Here is a 12718-nt window from a genome sequence, read left to right as displayed (position 1 = left end):
CCTGGCAAGGGTCCAATCCTGGAAGTCGGACTGGGTTCAGACCCCCAGCAGCTGGGCCAAGGAGGGGGTTCAGCTCCTGCAGGAGGAGGTGGTGAGAGAGAGAGAGGGAGAGCACACTCGAGCCGCTAGGCAGAAGGGAGTTCACGGCTGGCTGGGCAAGTCCAGTACTCTGCTCACACATCCTGAATCTGGCCTCCACGACTTGTAGGCATTCCCTCCTCTCCATCCCCACCATGCTGTATCTTCTCCCCTCTGGACCATTCACTGGGCTTCTCACTGCTCTCCTTGCCCGGCTTCTCCATAAATGGCTGTGGTTCCAAGGGGGGGCCTGGCCTTGAAGCAACGATGAAGTCATCTCTACTTCCTCTCTTGCTGGTATCACTACCTACTTCCTTTGTTCCTCCCTTCTGCCCCCTCTCCATTTATTCCACAACTTCCTTTATTCTGCCATGCCAAGCCCAAGGGGCCCCCAGAAGGAACTGAGAGTCTTAGCTTGGAGAACAGGAGAGCATGACAACATTCTTTCATTCACTCATTTGATAATTCATTTACACGTGGATTTACTTCTATTCACTCACACATTCCCTTGTTTTTTCCCATTCCATTACTCACTCCCTCATTCTCTAGACACTTACTGAGCATCTACTGTGTTCCAGTAGCTGAGTGTTTGGTGGGAGAGGGGCAGGATACTCTGAGGAACCAACACCATCCCTTCTACCTGCTTGTTCAAGGTCAAGAAGGAGAAATGAGCACAAGTCAGTCCAATTTAAGAGAAAAAGCAATGTGAGAGAGAAATAAAGAGCTCTGAACTGCGGCTGTGTGTTTATGTGTGGGGAGTGAAGATACAGAGGAGGAGGATGTAATTTCCACTTAAGAGGAGCCCAGAAGACTTCCTGGAGGTGATGCCATTTGAGCCGGGCCCTGACTGGGGGGAGGGTTTGGATGTTGAGTTATTAGAGGGCATCAGGGTAGATGGAATAGCAGGAACAAAGGAAAATCCAGATGTGTGAGGGAACAGTGGGAAGCTTTGTTCATGACTTGAGAGGATTAGAAGAAATAAGTCTGGGGCTTCCCTGGCGGTTCAGCGGTTCAGACTCCGTGCTTCCACCGCAGGGGACTTGAGTTCGATCCCTGGTCACGGAGCTAAGATCCCACATGCTGTGCGGTGCAGCCAAAAATTTTTTTTTTAATTTTAAAAATTAAAAAAAAAAAAGAAGTCTGGACAGGGAGACTAGGGCCAGTAGAGGACAGGCCATGTGCTCCCATGTCTCTGCCAGCTGTCACAGGCTAGGGGAGCAGCCTTGTTCTGGGTGACACAGAGCCTTGGTCATGAGGTAATGGCCTTATCCTCATGGCTAAGGATAATGGTAACATCCTTGTGGATATTAGAGCTCTTTAATTGTACAGGCAACCTTAGATGGAGTGAGTTCTTCAATCTTAGAGGTGTGTTAATGGAGGCTGGGACACTAGGTATGTGTGTGGAGATGGGAGAGCTGCAGGTTCTGGCCCCTGGAAGGGTTCGGCTAGTACAGTGCTGAAAGCGGGAGTTGGAGTGGATGATGTCAGAGGTCCCCTCCCACCTAGAGAGTCTGTGGTCCTATGGGAAGGCTAGAAGGTCCAGCAGAGGGAATTCCTGGGAGTTTGGTCATTTATTCACTCATTTATTCCCTCATTTGCCCCTATACCGAATCATCCATTCATTCATTCATTCATCACTTAGTCACTAAACCCTTGGTCTGGGCAGATCCTGTGCTGAGGACTCAGCTGACACAGATGAGGCCTCTGCCCCTGTGAGCTCCCAGTCTGATGGGGGAGCAGACCCACACCTGACAGTGACAACCCAGTATCATCATGGAGTAGGAATGGAGATTGTTTTATTGTGTTTTGTCACTGAGTGGGAGGTAGAGCTGGGACATGGACCTGAAGAATTAATGCAGATATTTGTCCTCCAGCCAGGAAGGCCCCATCGGTGGGGCCAGATGAAGGATGTAATGTGGGAAAAGAAGTGTTTGAGTGAGAAAACACTCTGGGTTCATGGGGCTTAAGAGGCAATCTTCCTCCAGACATGGACCACTCGAGAACCAGGCCTTTGGGCTGAGGGCACCACAAACTCATCCCTCACCAGAAATGAGCCTGCTGGATTTGAGAACCTCTAGATAATTCCTTGGTCAGCATAAGCTGTAAGAGGTTATGTAGAGTGGTGGTTAAGCTTCTGGGCTCTGGACCTAGATCAGAGTGCAAGTTGTGGTGCTAACTATTACCAATTGCGTGACTTTGGACAGATGACTCTGCCTCTGTTCTTTCCTTTGCAGGAGAATATTAATCATAATACTGTCCTCTTAGGGTGAGGCCCAGAGATGGTAACAAACATGAAGTGCTTGTACAGTGCTGGGCAGGTGAGAAGGGCTATAATGACAGGGCTAAAATGACAATGATGACGATGACAGTGATTATGATGATGATGATATAGTGATATACAGTATAGTGATATACTGTCAGCTGCTGCCTTTAAAACCTCTGGGCCTCATTTTCCCCAGCTTACAATGGGAGGACTGACCTAGCTCACTGGTTCTCAAAGTGTGGTCCCTGGACCAGCAGCATCAGTATCACTTGGGATCTTGTTGCAAATTCTTGGGCTCTACTGCAGCTCTGCTGGAAGTAGGGCCTAGAAATCTGTATTTTAATAAGCCCTCTGGGGCTTCCCTGTCAGTCCAGTGGTTAAGACTCTGCACTTCCACCGCAGGGGGTGCTGGTTTGATCCCTGGTCAGGGAAGTAAGATTCCACATGCCTCACGGAGCAGCCAAAAAAAAAAAAAAAAAAAGCCCTCTGGGTGATTCTGATGCAGGCTGAAGTTGGAGAACCATTGACTAGCTATCACTTAAGACCTCTTCTGGATTCGCCTTTCCACGACTATGATTCATCAGGTGTGTTTCATGCCTTCTGCATATAGGGCCCTGGTCTGGGGGCTCGTGGGATAGGCACAGAGATGAGTAAGATGTGATATCAGCCGTCAGGGGGCTCCCAAGTGAGTTGGAAAGGGGAGACAGACACCTTTGGAAATATTCATTGGAGTAACAGACCAAACAGAGCTGCTAAAGAGACACAAGAGTCAATTCTGTAATAAATAGAAAAGGGAAGGGAGACCTTTGTGGGCTGGAGGGGCCTCTGTAGAAAGGTCTAGCTCCTGATAGTATCTTGATTCAGCCTTGCTGGAAGTCTTCTCATAAGTCTAACTGAATGCTGTCTTTCATATTTTATGCCTTGTTGTGGTGTGGGGTGGACAGGACTCTAGACTTGAGGCCAGGAGTGGTGATTCTAGACAACTTCCTTGCTCTTTGACTTTGGTTGGCTCACTTTTCATCCGTGTGTCTCAATGTGTTCATTTGTAAGACAGGGACACTAGACTGAGTCCAGTGAGTCTGAGTCCAGACAGCTCTGGAGAGAGGGTAGGGTTGGGGACCAGAAGCTCTCTGGGTTTCTATCCCCTCATCTGCATAGTGAAGACCCTGAAATTGTCCTGACTGCCTGCCTTACCCAGTGAGATTGGGGATCCAGTGAATTAAGCTATCCCCTTTCTAGGCCAGTTTTCTTACCTGTCCAGAAAGGTCTCATGACACCTGTCCTCTTCACCTCACATGGCTTTTGTCATACTGAGCGTGTTCTTCAACCTCAGAGGCTCCTTGATGCCTAAACCCTGTTGCCTGGCATTCAAGGTCCTCCACGATAGACTCCCAGCTTTTTCCTGAAAGATGAGGGCCCTCACTGCCTATGACTGCATCCTGTTCTGTTCCCATTAGGCCTCCCACCTCACCCCTCTTGTCAGCCTATTCAGTCTTCAGTCCGGCTCTAGCACTACCTCCTCCACAAAGCCTCCCAGCTTGCCCCAATCCTCAGTGCCATCCTTGGATCATCTTGCCATTTTTAAGGCGTGACTTTAATTTTGCATTTGTAGACACTGAAGTACTGACAGACCATAAACTCTTTGAAGGTAAGGCCTGAGCTCACAGTGATGGACATTAGAGTCCTTGACTCCTAGAACAGGGCGGCCCAGAGAGAGGAGAAAACTTGCCCAAAGTCACGTAGCACATTAGTGAAAGAAACAGACCCAGAAACCAGTTGTCTTAGGCCCAGGAGGAGACATTATTAGGGATGTGGTGAGTGAACTAGAGGGGCAGAGGAAAGGGCAGAGGCCTCAGAATTGGACTGACCTCTGTTCCAGCACAGCTCTGCACTCAGTAGCTGTGCCACCTGGGGCACCTCACCTACCCTCCCCAAGCGACCTTCAGGTGGGCTTGGAATGAGGACATGGTGAGGCCTGGCACACAGTGGGTGCTGGGTTATTGCGAAGTGTTCATTATTATTCGCCATATACTTGTCCGTCCCAGCTCCCCTGCCTGCATTCCACTCCCCTCTTTCTTTTCTTAAACACCAAGCACTTGATTTTATTGCCCTGTCATGAGAAATCCAATGTGAGTGTCAAAGCTGCCTCACGATGTGCCTTGCAGAAGTGAGAAGGAGAAGGGAAAGTCCTGATGGTCTTTTAGTCTTTTAGGGGCTGGGGTGGGAGCCCAGGAGGATGAACTCTGTGGAGCGGATGGGTGGAATTTGGCAGGTGTCACTTTTAGAAAAGTCACACCACCTATTTTAAGGAAGTGAGGGGGTGTGCCCCATCGCTGGCCAGCAGCTGCTGGATGCTGGCGGGCTGGAGCGTTGGGCGGCACCTCAAGGGTGAAGAGTCCGAGCAGGTGGGTCTGGTATCTCTCTGGGAGGCTGCTGGCAGCTCCCCACACTCCTGCCACCTTCCAGCCTGACCCCTTGTGGATGGATGGAAAGCCGGTGCCTGTTTTGCCAATGTCACTGGCTGGGGCCGGGAGCCATCCCAGAGCCAGAGTCCCTGTGGGGAGGATGTCAGGGGCTGGAAGTGGGGGTGACGAAGTTTGGCTGTGGCTGGAGGTGCAGTGAGTGTCCGGCTGGGTGCGCAGTGGGCGGGCATAGGGCCCCCTGACATGGCTGTGGCCCAGCTGGCAGCCTCCCTCCTTTCTCTGCACTGGGCAGGCAGGCGGGCTGGCACAGGAGCCTCCGTGTGGGGCGCTAGGGGAAGGGGGGCCCGAGGGCAGTCTGAGGAAAGGTTGGGACACGTTGATAACTGATAACGGCTGGCTCAGGAGGGGCGGGAGCCGGGGAGGAGGAGTGCGAGGAGAGGCGGACCGGCTTCATTTGGAGCTGGAGCGGGGCTGTCGCTCAGGTGACCAGTGTCTCTCCGAGGAGGGTGCGAGCAGCTAGCGGGGTGTCGGCAGCAATGATCCAGAATGTCGGAAATCACCTGCGACGGGTATGGAGGGTGGGCTGGGGGCGGGTTGGGGGCAGAGGGGAGGGGACTGGGGGCTGGGGATCCCAAAAGAGAACTGAAGTTTCCATTTTAAGTCAGAAGTCCTACATCTTCTCTCTCATTTTCCATGGGCCATTTTCTAGCTGTCTTTGCAAGGAGAAATCACAGAACTCCTGGGCTGGTTTATTATAAGCAACAATCCCCAAACAAGCCCCAGGGGCCGTTAGGAGGGCTGGCTATGTTGAGTGGAATCATCTTCGGCAAGTTCTTTGCGTCTGGAATTCTATTCTGGGGGTGTGTGTCTCTCCCCATGGAGTTCTGTGCCGGTTTCTGCCTGACGGCTGAGCTCTGTGGCTCTGTAGTGTTTAACTATTAGAATGCAGGGCTTGAGGGCCACAGAGCTGCTAGAAGATACAGGCTAGGGATGTGCGTGTGAGTGAGTGTGACAGGCTGAAGCCAGGGTTCTTGGGGACAATGACCTCTTTGCGACAGCACGTGCAGGACCAAATGAGGGCTGTTGGAAAGGTGTTCTGCAAGGTGACCTCACAGTGAACGTTTTCCTGGAACCTCTTAACAGGGACTTTGGAGCTGAGATTAGATGCTGAGGCACCAGACAGACCCAAGTGCTCAGCGGTCCCTGTCGGGAGCCTTTGATCTGGGGAATGGAGAAGCGTTCAGGACAGACTGGCAGACGTGCAATGCTGGGTGTAGAGTTACCATCCTCTGAAGACATTTTTGGGAAAAGCCTTTTAAAAGGGGCAGGGGCAAATAAAGACATCTCTTCTCCACCCCCTCCCTCTATCTGTATAACTGGCCTTGATCACCACCTTTGGATCATTGCCTGCATGGCAGATCTCCTTGGACTCCCCTTGTTTCCTCCTGGATTCTCCAAATTCCCCTGGAATACAGGAGGAGACCATTTTCTGGGTTGTTACCAAAGCTGCTGTTAATGAAAAGCAAGCAAACCCACCCACCAAACTCTTCACTGGGGATAAAGAAAACCGGGTTAAAGGAGGGCCTCAGATAACCCACATGCCCTGCTTTACAGGGTTTGGGGGCCCTTGTCAGTATCCCATGGCACTGCAGACAGTGAGCATCTTGGAGTCGGATGGTTCTTGCTTTCACCCATCACTGGGTAACCCAGCAAGCACTCGGCACATGTGAGTGAATGAGTGAATGAATGAGGTGGTGAGTCTCCTGCCAGGCTGGGGTTGGGGGGGGAGGTTGCAGGAGCATTGAGTGCCTGTGTGGTGGTGCTGGAAGGGTCACCTGTCCTGTTTCTCTCAGTGGAGACCCTTCTCCTTCCCCACGCAAGCTGTCAGTCTGTACTGGGCACTGAGTCCTGCACTCCTGGGCTGGTACCCTGTGGCAGGCTGGGAGGCTGGGAGGCTGGGAACCTCTGCCTGAGTTCTAGCCTGGTCCGGGCAGCTCCCAAGGGGGCCCAGGAACTTCATTTACTCTGGGAATGAGGATGGAGCTGTTTGTCCCAGTTCCCCCTGAGAAGCTCTGCACCCGGGTAGTGCTGCCAACAGGGTGGTGGAAGGTCAGAAACAGGCGTGAGCATCTGTGCACGTGTTCACGCACCCACAGACTTACATGTTGTTCCTGACCCCCTGTGGCGAGCCCCCTGCTTCACCTTGAACCCGAGGACAGCTGGAGGTGCTGCTCCCCACCCCACCGGCACCAGCCTCAGTCAGGGTCTAGTTCACAGTGCGGGGAGGCTTAGGGCATACCATTTGGCCACCTCTGGATTAGAATCTCATCTTCACCCCATCATTGACAAGTAACCTTGGGCCAGGCGCTCCCCATCCCTGGCTGTTCTCTGAGGTCCCCATCAGTCTTGACATCCTGGGGGTCTGGATGTTTGTGAAGGGTTTGTGCACCACCTTGAGGTTGGTCCTGACAGTGAAAAGTAGGGGCCCAGCTCCCTCAAGGACCCTGCTGTGTGGTGGAGGAAGGGAGACCCCTAGACGTAAAATAATGTGCCTCTCATGTAGCAGGAGTACAAAAACTTGTGAACAAATGAGCGGCCATGGGAGCTCAGAGGGGGCTGAAAGAGTCCCAGAAGCCTTCCTGGAGGAGGAGATGAGACTCAGACACTTAGCTTCAGCCTATTTGGGAGCCACATTTGAACCCTAGTCTCAGACATGGGCAGATAGCCTTGGTGTTCTTAGTCTGGAGGACTCATCTTCATCCTTCAAAACCTGGCTCAGCCATCATTCCCCTTCAAACCCCCATCCTGCTGCTCCCAGAATTAATGGTGTTTCCTCGGGATGTTATACTGGCCTCAGTTGTTCCCTCTACAGAGATTAGCCTGTGTCAGCGCTGAGTACTCTGTGATGGGCCCAGGCTATTGTGTGGAGCTGACAGCTAATGAGGGAGACACAGTGAAAAGGTAGTCAAAGAAACATACAATGAAAATCTGTGATAAGAGCTGTGAATATTAATAATAAATGTCATATAAATGCTAGCTATGTGCCAAGCATGCATTAATTCATATATTCCTTATAACAACTCTGTGAAGTAGATAGTGGTACCATGCCCATATTAAAGATGAAACTGAGACAGAGAGGTTAAGTAACTTGCCCAAGGTCACACAGCTAGTAAGTGGCACTGCTGAGATTAAACTCAGGCTGTCTGGAGAACAGAGAACTGTTAGAGAATAATGAGAGAGGTCACAAGAGAGCTCTGTGACCAGGTGACAACTGAGCGGAGACCCAGTGGCTGAGAAGGAGGCAGCCATGGGAGGAGATGGGGGAAGAGCGTTCCAGGAAGAGGGAATAGTATTCATTTACGGGCTCCAAGGTGGGGGGAGCCTGGTGCATCTGAGCTGCCGAACGAAGTCTGGCGTGGCTTAGAGTGGAGTGAGTGAGGGCAGAGCAGCTGGAAGGGGCTGAGACATGGTTATGACATGCTGCAGGCTGGGGGCCTGGACCCCGGAGGCAGGGTTTGGGGTTTGGAGTGCTGTGGGCCCTATTGCTCTGCCCACCAGACTGTGCACTCCTTGGGGGCCCTCTGGTCCCCAGTCTTGGTGCCAAGGTGTGCAGTCCCTGCACACTGAGCTCAGGAACCCGGGGGAACACATCATCAGAGTTCCTCTCCTCCAGCGCCATGAAGGTCCCCACTGCTTTCCCATCCACCTCTGACCCCTCACAATAGGGAGGTGGGCCATAGGATCAGCGCCCTGGTTCAGACAAGGCACAGAGAAGGGAGAGGATGTGCCTGGGCTTGTACCACTGGCGAGAGACTCGGAACCCCTACCTGCTAGGTTGGGACCCCTTTCCCAGCCCTTGTCTTGGCCACCGAGAAAGTGGCCTCGATCTCACACCCAGACTCACCCCATGCCAGCCTCCTCTGCCCACCTTCACACACTGACAATGCAGATTCAGGGCTGACCTCCTGCCTCTACCTCCTAGGGCCGAGGGGAGGCTGCACCCCTGCCCTTCACCTGTGCCTGGTCCAGTGGGTCCGAGCTGGACAGTGGTAAGAGTCCAGATAACTGCCTTAGAGACGCTCACACACTTCACTCCCTGTAGACCTGTTTCCTCATCTGTGAACCAGGTCTGTTCCTGCAGATCTTGTTAAAGACATTGGAGGAGTGTAGATCCTGGCACATAACTGGCCACAGTAAATATTGGTTCTTTTATTTCCGTCTCATCTGGACTTCAGTTTCCTCAGTGGGTTAATGACAGGGTCAGTGGGTCGGATGAGATGGTAAATGCTAGCTTTTTGTTGAGCACCTATGGAGTGTCAGGTGTGTTTAAACTTCCCAACAGCTCTGCAAGGCTGCTGGTATCCAGCTAGCTTTACAGCTAAGAAAACCAAGGCTCTGGCACTGAGTCACTTTGAGCTAGTTAGAGAATTCGAAGTCTCGTCTGACCCTAAGCTACAGCTGGGCTTTGTCCTGGGCTGACCTGGCTGAGCCGAGGAACTGACACCTCTGCCTTGTGCCTGCTCTGTCCTGTGCCTCCAGGGACAGATGGTGCTGCTGACTGGGTCCTCTGCCAGCTCCCTGGCTGCAGACCTGTGTGTCCCTGCCACTCCCACAAGCAGCCTCCTTGTGGGTAGGAGGTGGCACAAGGGCAGTGATGGAAAGGATCAGAGGCCGGCATTTTGGGGACACAGGGATGAGTCAGACTGGACCTGTTCTCAGGTTCCCCCAAGCTGATGGGGAGACAGAGAATGGTAAAAACCAATGATGACAGCACAGTGTGGCCAGGCTGTGAGAGAGGGAAGCCCAGAGGTGGCCCCTCATAGCCTAGGGGACAGGGCAGTCTCCCTGGAAGAGGTGATGGGGTAGCTCAGCCTTGAAAACTTTTCCAGGTTAGGAAGCATGGTCCCGGCAGAGGCACCTGTGTGTGAGATGTGGGAAAAGCTCTTTCCGCAAGGAAGAGGGAGAGCATTTGGCAGTAACCCCCTGAGGTGTCTCTCCCTGGCCCCCTTGCCCATGTAACACATGTATCCTGCCTGGGCCTTCTTCAATAGTAATAATCTTCTCTTAGCAAATCAGACATTAACTAATTAATGGCAGTAGACATTAAGTATTAAGCACCTCTTCTGGAGAGGAAGCCTAGTGAATGAGTAGAAAGAACTGTGGTCGTGAGAAAAGCAAAATCCCAGCTCTACCACCCAGAGCAACGTGGCCCTCAGATAGCCCGGTTTCAGTTTCCTTTTCTGTGCAAGAGGGATAGTTGTCCCTCACAGGGTTTGGTGAGGATTAAATGGTATTATGGATATGAAGCCATTATATAATGTATATAAATGCCTGGAACATAGTAGGTGCTCAAAAACGTATAGTGGGGTGATGGTGGGTGGGAAAGGGGAGATGTTGGTCAAAGGGTACAAACTTTCAGCTATAAGATGAATAAGTTCTGGAGACCTAAAATACAGCACGGTGACTGTAGTTAACAATAATGTCTTATGTACTGGAAATTTGCTAAGAATGTGGGTCTCAAGCATCCTCACCACTCTCCCCAAAAAAGGGTAACTGAGAGGTGATGGATGTGTTGATTAGCTTGATTGTGGTAATCATTTCACGATATATACGTATATTAAAACATTGTGTTTTGCAACCTGAATGTGTACAACTTTTATTTGTCAACCATATCTCAATAGAGCTGGAAAAAAAAATGCATATATATATATAGTGAGGCCCTGGGACTCTAGAGAGATATGGGCCTGGCTCCTGTCTTCAAGGAGTTTATCTCCTCATATGTACACCCACTTTACAGTCTAGAAAGTGGTTGTACGTGCTTTACCTTGTCGGGTTGTTCAGAAGTCCGGGGAGTCAGCAGGCTGTCTGGCAGCGCCTCTGCGGTGCCGCACGGAGGCCCATTGCTTGGAATGGTATGCTCACTGCTGGTGGCAGTGCTGAACTCCACCTGTAGAACAGGCTGTGATCCGCCCTGGGGGTGCGGCCCAGCCAGGTGTGGCCCTGCTCCCAGGCCTGGAATCCGGTCAGAGATCTGGAAGGGGAGTGGCCTTCAAGTCTTCCTAAAGCAGCCTCAGATTTCCAGCACACTCCAGGGCTGAGCCAAACCAGGTGAGTCTCAATTTCCATTTGATCCCTTAGGGAGGGTGTGGAGAGACCCAGCTCCTCTCCTTCTCTGGGGATACTGCCCCCAGAACTGTGGGAGGGATGGTGGTCTGGAGTCAGAAGTCTCCGGCTCGTTCTGGGCTAGTGGCTAGCGGCTACCTTTTCCCAGCCTCAGTTTCCTCATCCGAAACATGTGGACACGGGGGTAATAATGGTCCCTGTCATTTGAGCCTGCTTTGTGCCAAGGGGGTTAGTGTCATGATGCATTTACATAGAGACTGGATGGCCTGCCTACAGGCTTTGAGAGCAGTGGGGTACGTGGGACACATGGGCCTGGGGAGAGGAAGGGGCCCAAGGACTGAATGACTTTGGGGCAAGGGAAGGGGCAAGTACAGCACTGCTTCCTCCACCGCTACCCTGAGGGCCTCCTGGGACTGAGATTACCTGGGCCCCACCCACCTGCCCTTACTTTGGAAGATAAAAGTAGAGCTTTCAGGCTGCAAGACTAAGAGAAGGTGTGTCTCACCCCTGCTCAGACTGGTTCTCAGGGAGGCAAACAGGGGACCGGGAGGGACCTCTGTGCCTGCTAGGCCCTCTGCAGAGGCGTGGGGGGATGGTGATGGTGGGTGGTGGTGAGATCCCCGCAGCCCAGTGGGGGATGGACTGGCCAGGGACCACTCCCCTCCAGCTCTTTCTCCGTATCACCTGGAAGGCAGGAGAGCAGGGAGGAAACCGATGGAGGGTCTCCCAAGTGCCAGGCTCTGTCCCATAAGTCCCGTGGGCTGGGGGATCTGATCTCCCTCTAGGACTGGTGTCCCCCTGCAGCACCCCGGCCAGGCTCTGGAGTCAGAAGAGCCCATGTCCAGTCTCTGCTCTGCCTTTTACTGGTCATGTGTCTTTGAGTGGATCTTTCCCTGTTCCCTGAGTTTCCTTTTCCTCAACCGTAAAATGAGGGCTCCTGCTTCAGGGCGGACTTGAGAATTAAAGGACCCCCAAGGACTAGGCCTGGCACATAGTAGGTGCACAGTAAATGGCAGCCATAGATTTCTAAAAAGGGATTTTCTGAGCTTCTGGGAGAGCAATTCTTGGGCAGTCCCCGTGCTGTAGGCGGCTCTCAGGCACACAACTGGCTCTGTCCCATTAGCAGAGAAATGAGCTCTTTGTTCCCCTGCCTCTAGGCAAACAAAACCCCTCCCTTGTCCCCATGTCCCCTCCCAGATACTCCCTTGTTTCTTTGCTCCCCATTCCCACAAGAATCGGAAAGAGTTTTCTGTGGTCCCTGCTTCCACTTCTTTCCTCTCATCCTTTTCCTGATATACTCTAATGGGCTCTTCTCTCGCCCTTCCTCCCGCCCCCTTAGAGCTTCTCTGAGCCTGGACCCGCAGGCGCCCCTCCTCCTGGAGATCCTCCCAGACCTGGTGCTCCTCCCACCTCAGGGCTCCTTCTCTGGCTCCCTTGCAGGCGTCTCCTTCCCAGCCGACCTCTTTTGCTCTCTCCTTGGATGATGTCTGTTCTATTACTATGACTGTGTGACAAACTATCCCCAAACTTAGTGGCTTAAAACAAGAACCGTTTTATTTTATCTTGAGATTTTTGTGGGTCAGGGATTTGGGCAGGGCTTGGCTGGGTGACTCTTCTGCTCTATGTGGTGTTGATGGAGGTTACTTGGTGGTGTTCAGCCAGTGGATGGGCTGGACTATGGAGTCTACCATGGCTTCACTGGTATTTGGCCCCTTGGTGGGAATGGCCGGAAGGTTGGTTCTAGCTGGGACTGTCATTCTGAGCAGCCACATGGGGCCTTTTCCATATGAAGGTCTCAGTGGGAAGTCAGACTTACCACCTGGCAGTGGGC

The 12718-nt window shown here is 52.3% G+C and overlaps 1 protein-coding gene across 7 annotated transcripts in view; it reads left to right on the top strand.

Annotated features, from left to right (window-relative positions):
* ACOT11 (acyl-CoA thioesterase 11) overlaps positions 1-12718 on the top strand; it is a 58572-nt gene that overhangs the window by 1133 nt on the left and 44721 nt on the right. Inside the window, exon 1 of one of the 7 annotated variants that reach the window (XM_082357073.1) lies at positions 5168-5333. The exons of 4 other annotated variants lie outside the window; for them this stretch is intronic. In XM_082357073.1, coding sequence (XP_082213199.1) covers positions 5301-5333 — 33 coding nt within the window. In that variant the 5' untranslated portion in view covers positions 5168-5300. Of the gene's footprint in view, positions 1-5167; positions 5334-9423; positions 10873-12718 lie in introns of those variants that run through there. 2 more of the 7 variants (XM_082357074.1, XM_082357072.1) reach the window with 2 other exon arrangements.

Source organism: Balaenoptera borealis, assembly GCF_965194805.1.
Source record: "Balaenoptera borealis genome assembly, chromosome: 1".
Taxonomy (NCBI): Eukaryota; Metazoa; Chordata; class Mammalia; order Artiodactyla; family Balaenopteridae; genus Balaenoptera; species Balaenoptera borealis.
This window is presented reverse-complemented; position numbering and strand designations above follow the sequence as displayed.